Raw genomic sequence first — 13,316 nt, forward strand, 5'->3', positions numbered from 1 at the left:
CATCCAACGAGTGAGCTGAAAACTGCCATGTGAGTGTCTAAGGGCGGGCACGAGCTAAAGATTACACTGTTCAGAAAACTGGGAACACAAGCTGCAGCTTAAATCAGCTCACTTTTGAATCCATTTTGTTAACAGCTGCCACAATGAAGCATTGTGAATTCCCTACTGTTCCGATTTGCGCCTCTGACTGGGTTCTTCTCCATAGCAACGGTGCCCCAGGCTCATGGGTATTGTAGTTCTTAGAGTACTTATCTGCCATGCCAAAAATGATGGACAAAACATGGCTTCTCAAAGACAGTTGACGTAGTTCAAATGGGCGGCCACAACATATATGGGGTCACTCCATTATCCAGGAGAGTCACGTGTTTCTATGTTCACTGACATTTAGGTAATTGGAATAAAGAATGAAGAAAAACACGTGTGGTACTTGTAGTACATTAGAACCCTCAGTCCTGCACAGGATTAACAGTGACTGGCGTTTGGAAGCAGAAAGCTTGCATCACAAACTGGGCGTGTGAAGTTTGAACGATGTCTGGTTCTACTAAACAGAGCGGGTCCAACAAAAACACTCAATAAAGTTAAATTACAAGAACAGTAAGATTCAGTGTTTCTAAACCCGACCACACTAACATCATGTGTGCAGGACTCACCCAGTGAAAGCAGCTCATTAGCAAAGGAAGGAAAATAGACTTGAGTATAAAAATATTCTAAGATCACAAGTGAAACTTCAGCCATGATGCAGTCTGTGGTGACAGCTGGATTGATTATAATAGAATCTGTTCCTACACATGGGATGTGTGAGTGCAAAACATGTCTGGAACACCTCCTGTGTAGAAACACAGTGATGACTCAGTGACAGCATATCACAGTGCAGGCCTGGGCAATATAACACCAGCGATATATACCGACAATAGACACTTTATCATGAACTATAGGAAAATTGTACGACACATTGATCGATAGTTTTTACTGCCATGATATGACATAATGAAATAATGAAAAGTTTTGTAGCATGAACCAACTTGACCCTTTTGGATTCTTTATATTTCTGCATTAACTTTTTTTTTATAAGTGTGTTTCATGCTTGTGTTAACATTTAAATCAGCACCTGTATGCAGTGATAAATACACTGTGATTAAACAGCAATTGGTAAAATGTAAAGTAAATGTTTTTTTCTCTTGGGCTTTATAAAAATAAGTTACAAAACAATTACTCAAATAGACTGAAATTAAACATTTCATCATGCTAAAAATGTTCACCTGTATCGCTCAGCCCTATCATAACATCTGTGGCATTAATGTTGATCATCATGAATGGAAGTGAAGCGCTGGAACATGAGGAAAATCACTTTTAATTAACATATCATATGGAGGGCCAAGAGGGAAGAAACATTTGTTTAACTGAAAAGCTGTGCTTACTACTTACTTTTACAACCTTTTCTGAGGTGCAGATACAACTTCATTACACCGATGACTGATACAGACAATAAAAGCAGCGCTGGGTATTTTCTGTGCACATGTATGTATGTGCATTTGTACTTGAGCATGTGAATGTGTGCTCCTTACAGGCACTACAGTGTGTGGTTGTATGTGCAGGCAGGCAACATACAGTGAATGTGTTTGTGGGTGTGTAAGCTCGCTTTTCATAAGGGTGTGTACAGCAACAACCAGGAGAGAGATGGCCCCCTTAAGACCAGTCAATGAGAGACGGACGTGGAGACGGACGCAGCTAGCGAGACTGGCGATCAATAGTAATCATGAGGCGCTGTGGCGTTAACAGCAGATGACACATCGCTCTGGCTTTTCTACCGCGCTGCACTCCGACACAAAGCAGCACAAAGCCATAATTCCTTGTAGGCTCGGATCAATAGATATACATTTACACAAGTATCAGGCACATAGTAAGATTATTTTTTAGGTATTTTTGCTTTCATTTGATAGCTCATTCCTGTCATGATGAAAGAGTAACTTTTCATCACAGCGGTCATCAAATGGCAGTCGTGTCAGCTGACACGCTGGACATTCCTTCACCCAATAACAGCTCTGAACAAATCTGCACAAGCATGACACTGACATGTCTCTGAGGTCATAAACACCACCCCGCAGGGCAAAGGCTGCAACTCAGAACTATTATATTAACATGATGGCAAGATAAACGGACACCTGTGATGAATGAACATCCTGAGCCTCCTACGATAAATTCCTGAAGGTAAAGAAGCGGAGGAGGCTGTGAAGGGATGGAGGTGTAAGCTGTGGAGTAAGTGCGACATCAGATTCTACAGAGTTGACTGACCATAGGTTGGTGCTGTGTATGACTGGTACAGGTATGGAACAAGTGACTTAACACAAACATCTATGTAACACCTATTCCCTTGTTTCCAGGAGTGAGATGAGAAAGCCACTTTATTGTCTGTGCATTACCCATATTTATATCATGAGGATGGAAAGGTGCTGAAGGGGAACATTCCAATGTTTACGACTGCTCATGTCATTGGACAACTCAAGATTGTAGCTGCCAGCCTTTCTTCTCGCTCATTACTGGAGATCCCAGCTATGCTAAGCAAAAAGCGCTGCTAAAAAAAAACACTATTAATGCCAACAGGAGCGTAGTTTGACTGTAGAGTTGGACATGTGAGAGTTAAAAAATGATATGGTTTGTTCCATAAACCACTATATCTATTACATTTCAGCTTCTGACCTTTCACAAAGGCCTTTGACTGACAACTTTGATGTTTGCTTGCATGTGGTGCTGCTTTTAGCGGCAACTCAGACATACTGCCTTCAGAAAAATCTAACTTCACCAGTTAATATTTTGATTTGGATAGCGGCATGAACAATGCATTCAAGTGGGAAACTGTTACTCACAGTTACTATGGTATGACAATAGACTATATAAAAGATGGAAGTAGTGAGTTTGGCATTTTGTTTTCACTTACGAGTGATGGGTGAGTCTGAACTCGAGGACATCACACATGGTAAAATGATAGCAACCTGTCAATCATAAGATGGGATCATTTTCTCATAGACTTCTATACAATTGGACTTCTTTCTGCTGCCTGTTAGAAAGAATGCTGATGTAAGGCACTTAAACAGGTGTTGGTTTCACTATTTGAAAGTCCATAGTTTCTATGCAGTCTATTGATATGACACGAATGCGGTATTAAGTTGTAAATCAGATATGATGACATTAGTTTACTGGAAAGACTGAAGAGCAGCAGAAACAGCTGATTCTCACCAAAACAAGAGAAAAAAGTTCCACCATGAATCCCCTTAAAACAATAAATTGTATTCTATTTATGACAATAAAAAGAGATGATATTTACATGTGACAAAAAGGGCAAACTGACAACGTGACAAATTGGGCTACAAACAGAGTGTGAAGGAAAGGAAGCCAGAGGAGAGAAAAGAAACTAAAACAGAAAGGGGTGCACTGACAAGACCATGATGACTATAAGTGCTACTGTATACCGTAATTTCCGGACTATAAGCCGCTACTTTTTCCGCACCCTTTGAACACTGCGGCTTAAATAATGATGCAGCTAATTTAAGGATTTTTACGATTTTTACGAAGTTGCCTCGAGACGAAAGTGACATTGAGAGCAACAACGAAAGAGAGACTGAGGAAGTGTGTGACGAAATAATTCTGAGGCTGATAAATTCCGACAAGAAGACGACTTTAGTGGTTTTAGTGCTCAGGAGGAAGATGAAGATAGCGATCAATGACTTTTCCTGGTAGGATACTGTATGTTCTATTTTTTTAACCAGCTGTGTTACAGGCACTCTTCGGGAAAAAAATATTTGTGTATGTGGGCGCAGTTGGTAGCACTGTTGCCTCGCAGCAAGAAGGTTGCCGGTTTGCGTCCCGGTGGGGGCACCGTAATCTTTCTGCGTGGAGTTTGCATGTTCTCCCCGTGCAGCGTGGGTTCTTTCCGGGTTCTCCGGGTTCCTTCCACAAGTCCAAAAACATGTTGGGGTTTAATTGGTGATTCTAAATTGTCCGTAGGTGTGAGTGTGCTTGGTTGTCTGTCTCTAAGTGTAGCCCTGTGATAGACTGGTGACCTGTCCAGGGTGCCCCCTGCCTTACCCTAAGTCAGCTTGGATAGGCTCCAGCCCCCCCCACGACCCTAGTGAGGATTAAGCGGTGTATAGATAATGGATGGATTTGTGTATGTTACTGGTGTGTATGTAATTAAAAGTTAAAAAAATCTCTTTGTGGAACATCTTTCTGTGTAAATATCTCTTCTTTTTAGAGTTGCGCTCAATAGTCCAAAAATTCCGGTAATTTGCATGTATTTCCTGTGAGGGCACATACTGTCGTAGACTGCAGAAAGTTTCTGTGCATGGGAAGAATTGTAATAGTATCTGTGTACAACATAGAAACTGAGTCAGATTGTCATTTATGCATTTAAGTTTGAGTGTGGATAAAACAAATGTGAGACAAGCAGTTAAATAGGCTTGCTGGAGGGAGCCAGGCTAGCTGTTTCTCCTGTTTATGCCAAACAAGACCACCACTGCTGGGCTACCACACACTCCTACAAAAGACTACTCCACTGCTAACACTACGCTGCACCAGCGTAATGACCTTCATGAATCATTTGCTGCCTGTCAACAGAAATACATCTTGCATTTGCATCACTATGTACAAAAAAATGTAAATAAATAAAAAAATTTTTAAAAACAACAACAAGAAGCTACACATCTGAAGCCCAGCGGGTCCCAAATATCTTCTGTCGTAGCCCCTTTAAAAGATTAAATCCACCTCCTCTATAACAAATGAGAAAACATATCAGCCAGTGATGATACAGGGGAAACAACAGAAGCCAAGTTTAATTTAAATCAAGAACATGAATTGTGTCGTTCTTCCTTTCATACATTTGACTGACTTTGATTGGTTACCATTACCTTTAAAGTCTGGCCATCTTCTATTTGTCATTTTGCCTTTTTTTTAAAAAAAGAAAAAAAAACAAAATGGGCCAACCTGAATTCTGATTGCCTTGCCAGCATGAGAACACATTTGCTTCCTTATCACTCATTTATCACTTTTCACACCAGACATTTGGGCTTGTCATAGCAGGAAAAGCACAGGGAGAGCTAATCACATTGATAATGGTCCCGTTCTTGCAATGCTGCCGTCCAATACAAAGATTATTAATGTAATCATGAGTTCCTGTGTTTGACAAATGTCTGCTGTGAAAACGGTATATTTACCTTTAGGTTCTCCCCGTTGTCTTTTCAGTTTTAAATTCTACAATAAGCTTATTTTTCTTCTATAGACAGAACAGGTTAAATTAAAAAATAACGGAATAATTGATTGATAATGGAAGTATTTATTACACTATATGTACCGTTGAGTAAGGAGAAAATATCCAAAACAGCTGTAATCGAACCGTCTACTTTTAGAACTTCTAACAACATTTCAATCAGACAATTTCCGGCATCTTCTCCACCTCATCCTGAACAGGAAAAAGCTCTGTTCTGAAATAGAGTGTATTTATAAAAGCAACATTACGCTGCTGGTTAACAGCATCAGAGGTCTGAAAACACCAGTGGATGAAGCCGCCCTGCCAGTAATTCTGAATCAGAATTGGTCTAAAAACAGCAATCTAGCAGTGCCGAGCAGCCTGAGTTATAGCCACATAAAAGCACAGACCCCCCCACAGAAAAACAGCCCTGGACATCACAATTAGAGAGAGAAAAGGTGTGTGTTTGTGTGTTTGTGTGTGTGTGTGTTTGTGTGCGACAGTCACACACACACACACTGGTCTCCCATGAGAAGAGGAATCAAGACTTCAAAAATGGCCCTTTCTGTGAGAAACACTTGGCTTCAGTACAACAACGCGCACTCATCTCTCCACTAGAGCTCAGCTATCACTACAGATAATGAGGCCTGAATATCATTAGCACAACACGCTAGGCCGCATGCACCACACACTGCATATCCTTGTGCCTGCTAATTTATTTATTTATCTCTGTTTCCATCCATCTACTTTCAAAAACATTCGCGAAAAAGACAGCTCGCTCATCCCGGTTCAGCACACGACGAATACACTAGAAAGACAAGACGATGCTAATGACAAAAATATGGCGACAATTATGCATTTATTTCTCCTTTCAGCTGCATGTAGAGAGCTGAAGTGGCTTTAAAGAGAAAAGAGTTATTTTAAAATGAGCTGTATCTTTAACAAACACCTATACATTTGTGGGTTTAATGTCGCTAGCATATAGAATGGGCCAGCTAAACTAATTAGCCACCGTTAGTTCAGACATGACTCTAACCATAAATATTGCGAAATTTTTTAAGAAAGGAGAGAGAAGAGTTTTAAAGTTGACATTAGAAGAAAAAACATGGGTGAGTTTGTCACGAGTTACAAACCATCATCAGCGAAGAATTTTATGCACAGTTGAATGACTAAAAATGAAAGTTGGAGTTTTTTTGTATGCTAACAAAAAAACTTTGTTGAGTTCGCAGGAATTGAATTCTGATAGCTGGTATACCATAAACTGTACAGAGTAACACCCTTAAGACGTGTTTAACTGGAGAACGCCACATTTATGAAAGAAGACAATGAGGTGCATAAGCTAATGGACCAACAGCTAGCACAGTGGTAATAGCAACACTGCTTGTATCCGTTACAAAAGCTCTGTTACACATTAAACTCAAAAAAAAAATAACAATAACAATAATAACAATAATAATAGAATGATTTAATTTAATTTAATTTAATTTAATGAGTTTAAAATATTTTTAGAGACTAGAGCATTGATAGACTGGGTCGTTAGCAAGAGAAGCTAACGACCCAGTTTGTCAGCTTGGCTAAAGCAAGAAGGTGAGCGACTCAATTTTGTTGTAGAGACCACTGTGATAAAACAAAGCTGAATTACAGATATCTTGACATTGTAAATATCTTGAAGAAAATACCACTACTCAAAATGATATTGATATCTGTATTTTAATTCCGGATAGGCAAACTCAGCTAATAAATGTTAGAACAGCTTTGCATATTTAGAGTCTGAAATGACATTAGTTCTAGTAAAAAATGTGTGTTAGTAGCTGGCAGGAAGTGAGCCAGTTCAGACAGAGAGGAACTCTAATGTAAATGTTGTACAGGCTTAAGAAAAGGGTGAGCCTGAGGAAGCCAGAATAAAGTTTTTGGTGTATTAGAATGAATAGGGTCCCATCTGGAAACAAGAAACAATGTGCCACCTACAGCAACACAAGTTCAATCAGTTGAAAAGAAAATGTATTGACAAGTTACAAGTGTTTCAAATAAATTTGAACAAACGCCACATTAACCCTTTTACAAATGAGGGTATTTACAGTATTATTTCATAAACTGTGCTGCTCAATGTCAATTTAAGGGGGCTCACAAATAGTTTTTTCAGATTAGGGATCATCATCTGAAGCATCTAATATCTTATTGTTCTAGGAAGTGATGAATGAATGACAGTGAAGATAATAATTTGTGAACTACACATTCCCAAGAAGTGACCTTAAAGACCCCTAGAAACACCAGTGTAAAGAGCACTTTATTATAAAACAGATCTGGATTATACAACACGGTGTAAAACCATACATCATTCAGGGCCAGAATTACTCTTGCCAACACTTTAACTTTGAGTGGAGTGGAAAAAGCAGGCAGAGTAACTTTGCACTTTTAGACCACTGTGCCAGGCAAGATTAATCAATCCCCAAGTAATTAAATGAATCCATGTCAAACAGTAATTCAAACCCGGTGTGCTGTCCAGCTATACAGCTAGTGCTACATAAGGCCTCCATTCTGCCAAAACTTTCCTCTTTAGAGCCAGTGATTGTTGTACGGAGCTTTAGCAAAAGTGGGAGACTGCTATGTTCAGCACACCAAAGCACTCTTGGACAGCCGTGGCGTTTAAGCCCGGCCAAGTATCATCAAAGTGCCGGTTTGGCAGCTGCCCTGAGGGAAGGCAGCCAAGGCCAAGGGAGGTTCTAAACCTGACACAGCTACACAAGCACAGGAAGGTGTTAAAGGCATGTTCGCCAGGTACGCTTCTCCAACAGTATCACATCACATGCTTCTGCTTAACTTTTGTTTAACAAGGCCACATGAGGAAGTCCTCTTTACAGTAACAGGAAGTGGCCAATACACCAAACAGAAATGCAATAAATAGACTGACAGTTTTGTTTTTTGTTTTTTTTAACTCCATTTTGTTGATTGCATGTCTTGCAACTGTGTTAATCAAGCAAATTTGCAATCATCTTGATATGCTTGTTCCACTGTGGCAGTGAAATAGACTAAATGGCAATGTTCTCATTAGATGCTCGGAAAGCTGTCTTTCTGCTGGTTGTCTGGAGCATAGACTGTATAAAAGATGGACGTAGCAACCGGCCCTGAAAAATGAAGCCAACCCGGAAGTGTCAAAAACCTGCAATATCACTACGTCCGCTAGTCCTGGCTCCAAAAAGCCCTGGCTCCCATAGAAATGAATTGGAAAAGAAGTGATCACAGATCACGAAATACCGCATTCCTACAGCTCAGGATTTTATTAAAATTAGTTTTCATGGTTAAGTCCAGAGATCAGGTGGCCAATCTGAAAATAAATCAATACTGAATTTTTAAAAAATCGTCAACATTTTGCAGGGCAAGGGGCGTGGCTGGCTTGATTGAAAGTTGGCAGCGACCATACAGATGAAGCGAGCAGAAAGCGGTAAATGTGGGCGGGCAGAGAGGGCCCGCCTCTCAATCCGTCTGACCAATCACTGCTCCTATGGCTCCGCCCCCCTCCGACGATTTTTGCGTCACTGGCTCCAAAAATCCAAGATGTCAACTAGGAAGTAGCAAAACCCTGGCTTCATTTTCTCAGTGCAGAAAACAACGGGTGACGTCACGGTAGCTACATCCATCTTTTATACAGTCTATGGTCTGGAGTCGTCATTGTGATGACCGACCTTTCGAGAAATAAGTTCTATTGGGCAAAAATAGTCCAACACGTTTTACACTTTGATTTTTAAACAGATTTTGAAAAAATATTTAAAACAACGTATAATTTGTGAGCTTTACAGGTTTGGGTAAATGGATTTTGTCTTCCTGTTTCTAGTTTTTGTGCTAAGCTAAGCTAATAGACTGTAGCTTCATACTTCCTTTAAGTCTCAGAAGCATTTAAAAACAAGGACATTTGTCAGATTCTGAAACTGAAGTAAATCAAGTAATTGTTAGAACTTTGCTTTCGTAAATCTACAGCTATAATCAAAGGGTTACTTCAACCATATTAAAAGTTTTTGGTCCCTAGGAGATGGAAATCAACTTTTCCAATCTCTGTAGACTTGCATTAAAATTGTTCCTACATTCTTTGGGGTCTTCTTAGTCATAGGGACACTGTGTTGGAAAAGTGCAGCTGTGCTAGAAAGTGGAGTGAAAAGCCAGAAAGAGGAGAGACATAATATAGAACAACAGGGATAACAGCACACATTTTCAGATAATCTTTTGAGACAGACACTGATAGTGCTGCATTGAGTTGTTAACATGAGAAGTGCCACAAATAATTAAGCAGCAAATGAGGAATGAGTGTGAGGAAAAAAAGGTACAATCTCTGTCTTCTCTTTCACCTCTGCACAACCAGCCAATTGCACTGTGAGGTGGGTGTAAAAATGGAATCGTCAGTTTCAGAAGATTACACAGAAATTGTGACACAGTCGCGAATATTGTGAATCAAGTGTTCAAGGATGCAGTCCACCCCCCGTGCATTTCAGTCAGACCACAAATCCTGCTTAAAATTGACACTTGTAGCCACAGATGTGACAGTCGATAGCAATCGTATGATGTACGACCACGGATGAATCGAATGGCAACAGACACACCAGCAATCAATATTTAAACCAGTATTTTGAATGAGGTTTTTGTTTCCTTGCCAAAAATGTTCTTCAAATAGTCAAATAGGGTGGCTGGGGTTGAGGTTACAGGGCAGGTTGTCCCCTAAACGCATGGTTGGTGCTTCATTCCCCAGCCCCTCTACAGACCGGAGTGTCCTTCAGTAAGACATTGAACCCAAAGTTGCTTTAAGGGCAGGTTGAGCAGCTTTACCTTTATTCATGTGAGTGAATGTGTGGATGAGAAACACTGTAAAGCAGGGGTGTCCAATCCTGGTCCTCGAGGGCCACTGTCCTGCACGTTTTAGATGTGTCCCTCTTCCAACACACCTGATTCAAATGATCAGGATCGTTATCAGGCTTCTGCAGAGCTTGATGATGAGCTGACTGATTGAATCAGGTGTGCTGGAAGAGGGAAACCTCTACAACATGCAGGACAGTGGCCCTCGAGGACCAGGATTGGACACCCCTGCTGTAAAGTGTTTTGAGTATTGCTAAGATCAAAAAGTGTAGTGCAGACCATTTACTATTCAGTGGGTCATTCACGATTTGGCTCAGATTTTTTTGTTTCCAGAGAAGCTGTGGTTGCTTATCAGTTAGTGTTCAAGATCCACATTGTTTAACGACTTCTTGACTTACTTCTGGTGACATGTCAAGCTATAAAACTATATACTAATGAAGATAGAGGCCGCTCTGAAAAACAAATCTGTCAGTGTAAAAATGACCTGCTGGGTGACGATAAAGGAAAACCAGCAGATCTGGGGAATATATGAATGTTTAGTTGATAGTGATGATGGAATTCCGTCTGCAAGATCACCCCACAATGACACCATTAATTAAATGATAATACATGCCGCGTGAATAACATTAAAGTTACTTCCACTACTGCTGCTACTGCTGCTAATGATACACCTCGCACGACTTGCAATAATAATAATAATAGACACACTGGCAGACAGAAAGACACACATATATGCATACTGTCTGAACCCATTAAGATACGTCGTCTTAAAGGTTGCAGGCAGAGTTATGCAGTCCAGAAAAGAAAAAGAACACAGCACTCACCACTTTCTCCTCCTGCAGCCCAGCCAGCCATCCATGTATAATGAAAAGAAAGACAGAGAGAATGTGAGCAAAGATGATATCTGAAAGCATGGCAATGATCTTACAGCCCTGCCAGTTACACAGATAGTTCAGTTTTTCCAGTAACCTACATAAACTCTCACCAAACAGGAAAGAAAATGCGATGGATCCTTTAAATGTCTGCTCTTCTTCCAACAAGTACTCCAACAACAAAAGGCTGCGTGTCACTATATGGCTCAACAGCTTCATGGTTTAGGCCTTGTGCAGTTTAGTCTAATAACATGTTTAAGCAATATGACCAAAAGAAAGCAGTGTCAAAGTCACAAGCTTTGTACTCTGTCGTCAGATTTTGTTCTGCTGTGACAATGGCAGACTATAACTTTACTACTGAAAGAGGCCAGCTGTTATAAACATGACCAGAAGAGGTCACTAGGCAGAACAAAACATGGATGAACTGCTTTTACCTTAACTGTCTTCTTTTTGACAGTGTTAATTTGATTTCTTTTAAATAGTTAAATGAAAACACTGATACAAACATGAAGCACGGTGATAAAGCAAGCCCCTCTACCCCTGAAGTCCACAAACATGCCCACCAAAACCTTACAGTTGTGTTGGCTAGCTGCCTTGATGGACGACACAAGTTGTAAAATGAGCACACCTCCTTGCAGTCCAAAAAGAAAAAGAGTCACCGCCTTCCTCACGTTGATAACAGTGCACTGAAGAAGACTGCTGTTGTAAAAATTATCTGGGCTTAAGTTGTGCTATTGACGTGCATGGTTTAACTAGGTATGTGAGGCTCATGCTATGCTAATGCTAAACTAGCATGTCATTGAATTGAGTAGCTGCTCAGGTAACGCAGGAGTGTCAGACATTAGAGAGCAACTCCAATGCTGCCAACATTAAGAACTAGCAGGACTCTAATTCCACATGCTTCAGACAAAATTAAAACATGTATCAGTGACAAGTCTGTACTTTGAATATGCATTCAGACTGATGACAATTAAAGGAAAAACCAACATAGAATGGCTTGTAAGATGTTTCAATGTGCCTTGGCATTGATTCAACAAGTATCTGGGTTCTACTGTTGGAAAAACACCATTCTTCCAAAACATATCCCATCACTTGGTGGTTTGACGATGAACCCAAACCATACCAGCAAAAACGTCCCCCACAGAGCCACTGGATTCCCTCACAAAAGGGGTCAAGGGTTTGTTTTTTTCCCTTAATTTTGTCACCCATCTGTACATTTTGGCAGTGCTAGTGAATAGTAAAAAAAAAAAAAAAATCCCTGAACTGATAAAGTTGATGCAACAGTATTTGTGCTCATCTGTTCAGACTGGGCAGCTGTTTCCAGCTGCAAAATGGGTCACATTTGTTTAATTGTTGGATGTGTCCGAAACATCTAATCTGATTGAATTTATGTGCAGCTGTTTTTGGTGTGTAACACTTTCAATTTTATCGGGCCAGTCTTTGTATAGTAACGGACAGGAGAGGGAGCCCAACAATTTGATATTACGTTAATATTTTGTGTTATTTAATTTAGAAAATCAAGGTGTTTATATCTTCTTCAGATTTGGAATGTATACTATAATGACTCTGCAGTGAACTTCAGTGGCAGTGGTAAAAAAAAAAAAATAATAATAAAATTAAAAAAACTTTACTGCCCTAAGTGTCTGTACACTGTAATGTCATTATTTTTATTTTTTTTCAAATTATGGATTGTTGGTTATTAACATGACACATGGAAATAGTTGAACATTTGCTTTCCAATAAATGTCTGTATTAATTAAAGTGTTTAAGCAAACAACCAGTGGTGTCATGTTTCTGTTACACAGCCATCGTTGGGCACTAATCCCAGCATTATGTTAAAAGTAAATATACTTAAGTAAAAAGTAGTACCCTGTGAAAGCCTTGTTTGTTTGAAGCACATTCTGCTTGTGTGTGTACATGTGCTAAATCCAGCTTTCAAAGACCTTCTCCCACTGAATGCAGCTGCCCCTTCCCAACACACCACCCAGAAGCCCACAGCTGAACTCTCCCCACGTCAGCCGCTAACTAATTAGGATGTACTTTTGAGTGTCTGTGTGTGTGTGTTTGTGTGTGTGAGGTCATTAAATGCCATCCCGGCAATGTAGGGGAGGGAAGGGGGTGGGAGACGGGACGTCACTTAATTCAGAGGAAGACTCGCCTCACAGCACCAACACACACACACACACACACACACACACACGTATACCCCGCTGAGTGTGTATAGGGCACCTCCGGACCCCTGGGAGACTGAGACAGAGTGGGAGACCACCCCCTCTGTCCACAGCTCAGTCTAATGCCCAATTAACCTTTACCAGCCCTTGCCTGGGTCACACACACATGCAGGCATAGCTCACATTCACACA

General features: G+C 40.4%; 1 protein-coding gene across 2 annotated transcripts in view; it reads right to left on the reverse strand.

Moving 5' to 3' along the window:
• rims1a (regulating synaptic membrane exocytosis 1a) overlaps window positions 1-13,316 on the reverse strand; it is a 122,317-nt gene that overhangs the window by 64,824 nt on the left and 44,177 nt on the right. For both annotated transcript variants that reach the window (XM_008290557.1, XM_008290556.1), the window contains exon 4: window positions 10,906-10,917. In XM_008290557.1, the coding sequence (XP_008288779.1) occupies window positions 10,906-10,917 (12 nt within the window). The remainder of the gene's footprint in view (window positions 1-10,905; window positions 10,918-13,316) is intronic.

The sequence above is a fragment of the Stegastes partitus genome, unplaced genomic scaffold (assembly GCF_000690725.1).
Source record: "Stegastes partitus isolate 25-593 unplaced genomic scaffold, Stegastes_partitus-1.0.2 Scaffold683, whole genome shotgun sequence".
NCBI lineage: Eukaryota > Metazoa > Chordata > Actinopteri > Pomacentridae > Stegastes > Stegastes partitus.